Below are 10,276 nucleotides of genomic sequence, written 5' to 3'. Positions count from 1 at the left end.
ATTATGAACTTCATGGTTTATTTAATATTACAATCGTGGTTTGCAACATCTTGGCCAGAAGTATCATTGCGAGTGCATATACATTGCCTTGGTATGTGTGTGATATATCTTGAGGCTCGACCATTGCTAGCAATACACGACGATCTCGAGAATCGTGATTGTCAGTTTGCAGCGAGATCGAAGAAGAGGGAGAGAGAAGGAGGAAAGCATGGCTGTCTCGTGTCTTTCCATTGGTCGACGTATAAATGATAATCACAGGTTTTCTCGATTCCCATGCACCACGTTTTATAGGTTTCACCATCCCAATGCCATGCAGTTATTTATCAATTCGTTTTCTTAGATCCTATTTATGACTTATGACTGAGTGTTTTTTTTTTAAATCATCCAACGATCTACAAAGATAAAAAGGTTAATGAGAGTATATTTTTATAAATATTATGCGTGAGATATTATTTTTCAAAATTTTATTTTCCGAATAACGATGGGTACATATTTTATGTTTTAATTGAAAAACATCGACTCAAACTTTATGTCTACACAGGATCAGCTTAAGCAATATATTTAAATTTAACGGCGATTCGTTTGAAACCGGCTTGTAGTTGCTTCCCCACTCCTTTCAAAGTTTCCACTGCTCCTTCAGATTTTTTTACAAATGTTTTACCACCCTTGGTTGCTAATTTACCAGTACCCTCTACTCCCTTTACGCTCTCCTTTATTATATTTTCGGGTATTTGGTAGCTTAATTTTATTACTCTCAAGGGTAATTTCACAGGTTGGATGAATGGGAATAAAGATGCTTTAATCGGTAATGTGATGGATTCTTTAACAAATTTCAATGAATACTTGAAAGGCAATTGAACCGCTTTATAAGCGTAATAATACACACAATTATTGGTTATTCTGAGATCAAACCATTTACATCCAGTTACTACTTTCTTAATTGTTGCAGCAGTTCCCTTTTCCACCTCGTTAAAAGTTTTTACTTTGGCAGCATTGCTAAATAATTGAAAGTAATTAGTGAATGTATGTTTTATTACACCAAACATTCTACTCGTAGCGTTTGTGAAAATTTTGATAAATCCAGTCGATACATTGATCATAGCGTGAAAACTTTCCGAAAAGCTGCGCTGGACCACGCCAGCTATTCCTTGCATTTGCTCACCATTCTCACCTTGTACAGCAGCGGACGATCCTTTTATGATATGAACAGCACGATTTATTTGAAATTTTGCGTTTTTAAAGGCCAATTTCGTATCATTTACAGCGCCAATTATCACATCGCTTTCTTCGGAGGCCGAATTAATAAAAGTTTCAGTGGCATTACTTACCAATGAATGTGAATGCCCTCCAACTCTTGAGCCACCGACTGTTCCACCTGAGCTTGCTCCGCCGCTGGAAGCTCCTGCCGTCAAACCACTTTTGCCTCCGACACCCTGACTAGAGCTCGTTTTAGCGGAACCTGCTGATTTTCCTGAAGCAGCGCTGCTGCTGCCGCCGCCGCCACTGCTATTGCTAGATCTTCTTACAATAGAACTGCCTTGTGCTTTGCCTCTTGCAGAACCGTTGCTACCAGGTGATCCAGAACCACCTCCAGACGCGCCTCCACTGCTCGCACCTTTCACTGCAGAACCACTTTGAGATTTTTCATTCGCAGAGCTTCTGTTGCTGGATGAACCTGCACTTCCGGATGCACTTCCACCACTACTCGATGACGACCCACCATGATTCGATCTCCTTCCAATTTTTAAAGAAGCTGAAGCTTGAACATTTACACCACTAGCCTCTGCAAGTTTATGTTCTGTTTTTACAGCTAATTTGGCACCTTTTTCTGTTGCACCATACACCGTATCATTTACAGCATTTTTTATGTGCTTTGATCCTCGCGACACAATATGTTTAGTTTCAGAAACCGATTGTTTAACTGCATCTCGTGTATCCACCAAAATCTTTTTTGTTACTGCTCCCGTTCGTCTGAACAAATCAACAGTAACTTTGTATGAATTTTTCACGCTGCGTTTAATTAAACGAGAGAATATCAGTAATCTAGATTTTGATATTAATTTATGGGATACGTTCACGTTGCCGTCGATTTCTACCTCAACAGATACATCAATTTTCCCGGAGAACAAACTGCGGATATCAGCATACATGTCTGTGAAAATTTTCCAAAACTCTGAATTTACTTGTACGACAGCATGTCTGGTTTGAGACAAAGAGTCAGAAAATACAAAGTATATTCTCTCTGTAATATGCTTCATTAATTTATAATATGCTACAATAACTGCGCTGGTTGAAGATGTTGTTTCGATGGTAGCCTCGTTGACTACTCCAGTTACTTCAGAACCAACTTTGTTCACCGATTTAGTGGTTGCAACCGTTGTTTTAAACACTACTTTGTTGACATAATTGACAATTTTTCCTACTACTTCAACAGGCCAACTCGTGATTTTAACTGATGCGTCAACTAATTTACGAACAGAATATCTCGTTTCCTTGAACGATTGTTCAGCGTCTGTTACTCTGTGACCCGTCAACCGCCCATAAAATTCTTTCCACATTTCTGTAGTAGTAGCAAGAATGGTAGTAGTCTCAAATTTAAATTGTTCTACAGTACTCTTATAATTTGATCTAAAATGTATCATTACTAATTCTGCTTCGGCTGTTAATGTTTCGTAAGTTGATTTTATATTTGATTTCATGTTCGTAAAGACTTTTTTATATCTTCGCAGCGAATGTGGAACACTATTCGCTGAAAGCGATGTAACATACTCAAAAAGCCTAAAAATCTTTCCTATTGTTGATTTAGACGAGTATAAGTGTCTTCCTACTCCACCATTCAATTCAAGCTCTAAAGATGCATCTACACTTGATCCTGTAATTATGCTACTTGAAGTAACGGTAGCCACCTTGATGATATGATTCATTTCTGATATACTTTCGACCACCGCATCTCTGGTATCAACAAGAGCTTTGGTTAATACTTTTACATTTAAAGTTGCTGAATGCCAAAAAACTTTAGTCCATCCGACTGTTACTTCGTTAATAGTATACAATGCCTTATCTCCAATACTTATAGTTCCCTTCATCAATTTTAAAGTTGCTTGCCAATAATCAGATGTATACTCAATAGTTTTATGGTAAGACAGTTTTATTACTTCAGTCGTCTCTTTTATTGGCCAAAAAAATAGTCTTATAATTTTTCCAACAGCTGTTTCAGTTTCGGCGGCATTTTCTGTAGACACGCCTATAGATTCGGCTGCAGCAGTTTTAATTTCTGAAACTATAGAAGAAGTTTTACTAACCAATTGGTTTGTTCCACTTGCAACTCCGTTCACTGCCTGTGCGGCAGCACCTTCGGTTGTAGCTGATCCTTTATGGAATATTCTCGATACGACCCGCTTAGTTCTCACACTGATTTCTTCTATCATTTCAACCGTTTCGCGAATCGATTGACTCACAGTAATTTTAGTTTCTAGGTATGAATCGTATACAAATTTATTCGAGCCAGAAATGGAATCTGAAATCAAATTATAAATCCTATTTCGCCAATCAAGCAAAGCAATCTTAATTTTATAAGTTGCTGAAGCAGCATTTTCTTCAATTTCAGCCACTTGAGTTTTTGTAGAAATATCTTCAACTAAACGCCTTGTAAAAAGTTTAGTATCGTCCCATAAAACCACAAAGATTTGCAATGAATTATGAATGACATGTTTAAACATAGCTACTGTCTCTAAAGTTGCATCTTTTATAATGCTTTCCGATTCGTGTAGTGCAGATTTGGTTTCAGTAATCGAATTTTTAACTGCTTCGTTCACAGCAGAAACTGATTTTGACGTTAACTCTCCTGTTTTGGATAATGCTTTTTTTGTTTCCGATTTGGTTTGCTCTACTATTTGTTGTGTTCCTTGAATTGCATTTTTAACAGTCTCTTTGGTTTCAGGAACAAGACCTCCTAAGCAATAGAATAATGAGTTACCCTAAATATGCCAGCCTCAAAATAAGATAAATTTAATTTATTTCAAAAGAAGTAATTAAAAAAATCAATTATACTTGAAAATTAACGAAAAAATTAATCAACAATTAAATTATCCAATAATTTAAATAAAAGTTAGTAAGAAAAAATAAATGTTTATAAGTACCCTTTTCAAGATTGTTTGTTGGATTATTACATCTAGATTTCTTATCCATATTTACTTTTAGAGAGATTGATAAAAATGTTCTAGTGGCATTCACGTTTCCAATTTCTTGAATAAATGTCCAGTCTTCGCATGGCACATTGAGTTCTTTGAAATCAAAACCAACTTTTAATAACATTGGCGCAATTAAAGATGAACCCTTACATGGAACAACATATGATAAAATTATATTTAATTTAAGTTAGTAAAAATAAATAAAAATGTATGCTGATACGTACAGGTTTCAGATGACAATTTTCTTGACCAGTTAGCAATATTTTTCTTAAAACTATAGAGTCCAAATTATTATTTTTTGATGTGGATTTGTCTTTTCCAAAAGTATCGCATATTGAGTGCTTTGATATGAATCGTTTACTACCATGATTATCTATCCAATAATTTCTCACCTATGTAAAACATTCACAAATAAATTTATTTTTATTTCTGTAAAAAATAAATTTAGATAAAAATTCTAATATTTACCCAAAGTTTAGTGCTTGATTCTAATATTTCTACTCTCGCTTTAGGCACTTGCCCCTTGACAATAATTAGTTCGTTTTCTGTTCCACTAATTTTCAAGGCAACAATATTTGCCTGATAACTATAATTTTTCTTCTACAAAAAAAACAAAAATTGAATGAAGTTACAGCAACAATGTAGATAATAGAAAACATCAACTCTTACGGAAATTTTTACAGAAGTGGAATGAGATGTGTGGCCTTGATGACGATTATGGCTAGTATGTACCGAATGACTAGTTGAACTACTTCCTTGGTGATGAGAACGGGACTCCCCTGATTTATGTCTATGCTGCTGTTTGCCGGCGTGTAAGTGATGCTCACTAGATTCGTGGCCCGAATGACTACCGGAATGATGTAAACCACTGTGGTGTAGGCTAGAGTGTCCAGATTTATGCCCGTGTTGTCCAATATGTGAATTATGTCCCCTTGATTGATGGCCCGAGTGACTACTGCTTTTATGATGCCTACTATGGTGAGCACCCGAATGTCCAAAATGATGACTAGATTTACTTTCATGATGGCTAGAACTAGATTCACTCGATGCATGACCATGGTGTCGTTTACCCGAATGCTGTCCGCTGGATTCATGCTTAGATTCGTGACTGGAACGATGTTTTCCACTATTTCCTTGATGTGATCCACCTAGATGGATACCAGAATGTCCTGTAAGTCCGATCGAACTGCTACCTTGATGACTAGAGCTAGATTCTCCAGATCTGTGACCATGGTGTCCTATGCCAACATGTGAGTGGTGTTTGCTCGATTTGTGTCCCGAATGGCTACTGGATTTATGGTGACTGTTGTGATGAGAACCAGAGTGTCCAGAATGGCTTCCATGACCACTTGAACTGCTTCCCCCCAGATGTAAACCACCTAAATTTATACCCGACTCTCCACTCGAACTGCCAGCGTGATGACTGGAGCTAGATTCTCCAGATCTGTGACCATGGTGTTTGCTCGATTTGTGTCCCGAATGGCTACTGGATTTATGGTGACTGCTTTGGTGAGTACCAGAGTGTCCGGATTGGCTACCATGACCACTTGAACTGCTTCCCCCCAGATGTAAACCTCCTAAATTTATACCCGACTCTCCACTCGAACTGCCAGCCTGATGACTGGAGCTAGATTCTCCAGATCTGTGACCATGGTGTCCTATGCCGACATGTGAATGGTGTTTGCTCGATTTGTGTCCCGAATGGCTACTTGATTTATGGTGACTGTTGTGGTGAGAACCAGAGTGTCCGGAGTGGCTACCATGACCATTTGAACTGCTTCCTCCCAGATGTAAACCTCCTACATTAATACCAGAATTTTTACTGGAACTGCCACCGTGTTGACTAGAGCTAGATTCTCCAGATCTGTGACCATGGTGTCCTATGCCAACATGTGAATGGTGTTTGCTCGATTTGTGTCCCGAATGGCTACTGGATTTATGATGACTGCTGTGATGCGAACCAGAGTGTCCAGAATGGCTTCCATGACCACTTGAACTACTTCCTCCCAGATGTAAACCTCCTACATTAATACCAGAATTTTTACTGGAACTGCCACCGTGTTGACTAGAGCTAGATTCTCCAGATCTGTGACCATGGTGTCCTATGCCAACATGTGAATGGTGTTTGCTCGATTTGTGTCCCGAATGGCTACTGGATTTATGGTGACTGCTTTGGTGAGTACCAGAGTGTCCGGAGTGGCTACCATGACCATTTGAAGTGCTTCCTCCCAGATGTAAACCTCCTATATTGATACCAGAATGTTCACTGGAACTGCCACCATGATGACTAGAGCTAGATTCTCCAGATTTGTGACCATGGTGTTTGCTCGATTTGTGGCCTGAATGGCTACTTGATTTATGGTGACTGTTGTGGTGAGAACCAGAGTGTCCGGAGTGGCTACCATGACCACTTGAACTGCTACCTCCCAAATTTAAACCTCCTATATTGATACCAGAATGTTCACTGGAACTGCCACCATGATGACTAGAGCTAGATTCTCCAGATCTGTGGCCATGGTGTCCTATGCCAACATGTGAATGGTGGTGTCCCGAATGGCTACTGGATTTATGATGACTGCTGTGGTGAGAACCAGAGTGTCCGGAGTGGCTACCATGACCATTTGAAGTGCTTCCTCCCAGATGTAAACCTCCTATATTGATACCAGAATGTTCACTGGAACTGCCACCATGATGACTAGAGCTAGATTCTCCAGATTTGTGACCATGGTGTTTGCTCGATTTGTGGCCGGAATGACTACCTGATTTATGATGACTGTGGTGGTGAGAACCAGAGTGTCCGGAGTGGCTACCATGACCATTTGAACTGCTCCCTTCCAGATGTAAACCTCCTAAATGGATACCAGACTTTCCATTCGAACTGCCATCATGATGACTGGAGCTAGATTCTCCAGATCTGTGGCCATGGTGTCGTATACCAACATGTGTATGGTGTCCGCTTGATTTGTGTCCCGAATGGCTACGAAATTTGTGATTACTACTATGATGAGTACTGGAGTGGCTGCTGTGTTGATTTGAACTATTTTCTTGATGTTGTGAACTTGATCCACCCGTTTTATGCCCCGATTTACTACCTGAATGATGGTTATTGCTACCTCCCAAATGTAAACCTCCTATACTGATACCAGATTGTCCACCTGAACTACTACTATGATGATTAGAGCTAGATTCTCCAGATCTGTGACCATGATGTTCTATGCCAATACTAGTGTGGTGACGACTCGATTCATGTCCGGAATGCTCGTTAGAACTCGTTCGGTGGTTAGTATTCTCACTTGCATTTGCTTCTCCTTTTTGTGCTTCATGTTTATGCAGTTTTGTGGATTTATGATGCTTTGTTATTTTGTATTTGTGGTGTTTCGTTACATGAACTTTATGGTCATGATGTTTATGTTTGCGATACTTATGCTTGTGGTATTTTCCAACGCGATACTTGTGTTTGTGTATTTTTTTAACGTGTACCTTATGCTTATGATTTTTTTTCGAATGACCTTCATGTTTTTGTTTGTTACTCATTCCATGTTTTACGGATCTAGATCCTTTGTTTTGATTTGAGCCACTGGCAGCTTCTGAACCAGTAGAGCCTCCAGACTCACTAGCTTCTAAAGAACTACCAGATCCTCTTGCGCCACCAACATTTTCAGAACCACTTCTTGCACTACCTTCACCTTCTGACCATCGGACACCTCCAGATCTTCTAGCAGATCCTGTTTTCCTACGACCACCACGTCCTCTATATCCATAACGGTAATTATAATGTTTGTTGCCACTACCGTTCCATCCATTGTATCGATATCTGTATCCAGGATATTTGTATCCATAGCGATATGATCTCGATCCTCCTGAAAAAATGTAAATGTTCTGTACTTCATTTTTTAGCTCCATATACACTTGAAGTATGCATTTTTAGTACATAAGTATTGCATCATAATAGAGCGACGGGCCAATCTTTAAAATTAACCTAGCATCAACTGCTTGTTAGATAGCTATTGTGCATAATAATAAATATCAATGAATGAGTAAGAGTTTAAAAATAATTAAATTACATAAATAGAGAAATTCGTCCAAAGCCAATTTTTGTACCAAACTATACGTACCCTTTCTAGATTGTTGTCTTGCAGCCCCATTAGATCTTGAGTTAGAGTATCTATACTCAGGTGATCCGTAGCGATAGTGGTACGATTTGGCAACTCCTAAGCATTAATTCAAAAGTATTCATGTTACGTTTGATAGAGTATGAAAAGCTAAGTATATATCAATTCATTTTTTATTATTAAAACAAAACAATTAAAATGATCAAATTCACAATTAATATTTTACTTGCAAAGGTGGAATTTAACAAAATAAATATCATTAAGGTTGTATACTTTCGTTGTATTTTCATTAGCCGGATATGTGCTACCGCACCTCTTGATAATCATCATTATTAAAAAAACCTTATTTACTTTAAATTTATCGAAAATTGTCTTAACAAGTCTCTAAAACAATCGAAGTTAGATTTGTCGAATAAAATACCTTTTCTAGATTGCTTTGATCCACTTGCGCCTCTGGATCCTTCACTTACGACACCACTGGATCCAGAGTTTGAATTCGAAATTCCATAAGAATCCTGCTGACCAAATCCAGGCGATCCGTAGTGATAATGGTACGTTTTTCCATCACCTTAAAATGTATTTTAAATTTCATAGCTTTCAATAAATGATATTAAGAAATTCGATAATGTATTAAGTTTTTATCATAAAAAATAACATTTATTAAATAATACGGCAATGGACGCGGTACCTCCTTGCATCAACCTGTGTTGATACAAGTTGTTTTTTAAATCGCGAAAGCTAGATGCTACTTTGGCATCCTCTTGGAAAACTCACGATTTTATATATATTTTTATCTTAATCAAGAGTCAAACACATCAAACGATGATAATTCAACCCTTTACTTAACTCAAATTTTATTAAATAAATTGTACACAAACGAAAAAGTTAGGAATCGGACTGGACTCGAACCAGTGCCACACGCCTATAGCCGGCGCGTACTCTACCATCTGAGCTACCGAGTCCTCTTTCCAAACTCATCGTTATTTGTGTACAAGAGCAGATGTTATTATTTTTGACTCTAATTATTTAATTTTTATATTTTTTTTATTTTTTTTTTTTTTTTTTTTTTTTTTTTTTTTTTATTTTTTTTTGATATTATCGTTTGATGTGTTTAACTCTTGATTAAGATAAAAATATATATAAAATCGTGAGTTTTCCAAGAAGATGCCAAAGTAGCATCTAGCTTTCGCGATTTAAAAAACAACTTGTATCAACACAGGTTGATGCAAGGAGGTACCGCGTCCATTGCCGTATTATTTAATAAATAAAACTGGGGCGCGAAAATAAACTAGCAATTTACGGGTAAGGATTGCTTAGAATACAAAAAATAACATTGTTTGGAATTATTTTAATCAATTTTTCTTTGATTTTGCAATCATAAAATATATTTGAATGGCATGAATAAAATTCATGGACATCTGGAACTATTATCAGACTCGTTATTTTTTTTTTTTTTCATAAAAAGCTTTTTCAAAATTAAAATTAATGTATGTGTATACTTACCTAAGTTTCCCTTCCCATTGGATGAAGTTGAATAGCTTACCTCCTGTACATTGAGTAATCACAATATGGCATACCGAGCGCATCAGTATGATCAACGTTTAACAAATTCATGAAGATTAAGTAAATTTAGAAAAAAAATATTTTCGATAATTAGCACGAAGAAATGCAAAAAAATTACCTGCTTATAAGCATATGTGTGTCCTGTAAATAAGTACAAAATCATGCACAAATTTAGCACTAACAAAGGCGTCCGCACAGTCGCCATGGTGTTTAGCATACTGAACAATTCGCCGAACTAATGAACTTATTGAAATGTACACATATACTGTACATTTTTAATACAAGCAAGAACTTATCATTTTTATGATTCTCGTGTCCTCGTAGGAATAATTATTAGATCATTCGTTTTTATTCTAATGTTAAAACATTTCAGATAAAATAATTTTCATTTTTTTTTGTAAGCAAACGACA

The 10,276-nt window shown here is 37.2% G+C and overlaps 1 protein-coding gene across 5 annotated transcripts; it reads right to left on the bottom strand.

Moving 5' to 3' along the window:
* LOC106650185 (hornerin-like) lies at positions 1-10,108 on the bottom strand. Of its 5 annotated transcripts, none has more exons than XM_023461202.1 (11): positions 9,984-10,108; positions 9,806-9,848; positions 8,724-8,870; positions 8,306-8,401; positions 5,840-8,050; positions 4,860-5,641; positions 4,659-4,790; positions 4,415-4,582; positions 4,140-4,335; positions 1,329-3,952; positions 1-392 (listed from the first exon to the last, which is right to left on the bottom strand). In XM_023461202.1, exons 1-11 carry the CDS (start codon positions 10,080-10,082, stop codon positions 381-383), a joined length of 6,510 nt encoding a protein of 2,169 aa, XP_023316970.1. In that variant the 5' UTR covers positions 10,083-10,108; the 3' UTR covers positions 1-380. The 5 variants fall into 5 exon arrangements, with proteins under 5 accessions (XP_023316970.1, XP_023316971.1, XP_023316972.1 ...); XM_023461203.1 differs by having other exon boundaries at positions 4,860-6,469; positions 6,668-8,050; XM_023461204.1 differs by having other exon boundaries at positions 4,860-6,667; positions 6,878-8,050.
* Between the last annotated feature and the right edge of the window lie 168 nt (positions 10,109-10,276).

Source organism: Trichogramma pretiosum, unplaced genomic scaffold (assembly GCF_000599845.2).
Source record: "Trichogramma pretiosum strain Unisexual culture from Peru unplaced genomic scaffold, Tpre_2.0 scaffold15, whole genome shotgun sequence".
In the NCBI taxonomy this organism is placed as follows: domain Eukaryota; kingdom Metazoa; phylum Arthropoda; class Insecta; order Hymenoptera; family Trichogrammatidae; genus Trichogramma; species Trichogramma pretiosum.
Note: the sequence above shows the minus strand (reverse complement) of the source record. Positions and strands in the feature narration are given on the sequence as shown.

What these genes read in the sequence shown, in the direction of transcription:
- LOC106650185 (XM_023461201.1), bottom strand. Translation starts at nt 10,082, where the DNA reads ATGCTAAACACCATGGCGACTGTGCGGACGCCTTTGTTAGTGCTAAAT. An exon ending in ACACATATGCTTATAAGCAG is followed by an intron (nt 9,849 to 9,983) that starts GTAATTTTTTTG and finishes CTCAATGTACAG; the next exon opens with GAGGTAAGCTATTCAACTTC. An exon ending in CAATGGGAAGGGAAACTTAG is followed by an intron (nt 8,871 to 9,805) that starts GTAAGTATACAC and finishes ATACATTTTAAG; the next exon opens with GTGATGGAAAAACGTACCAT.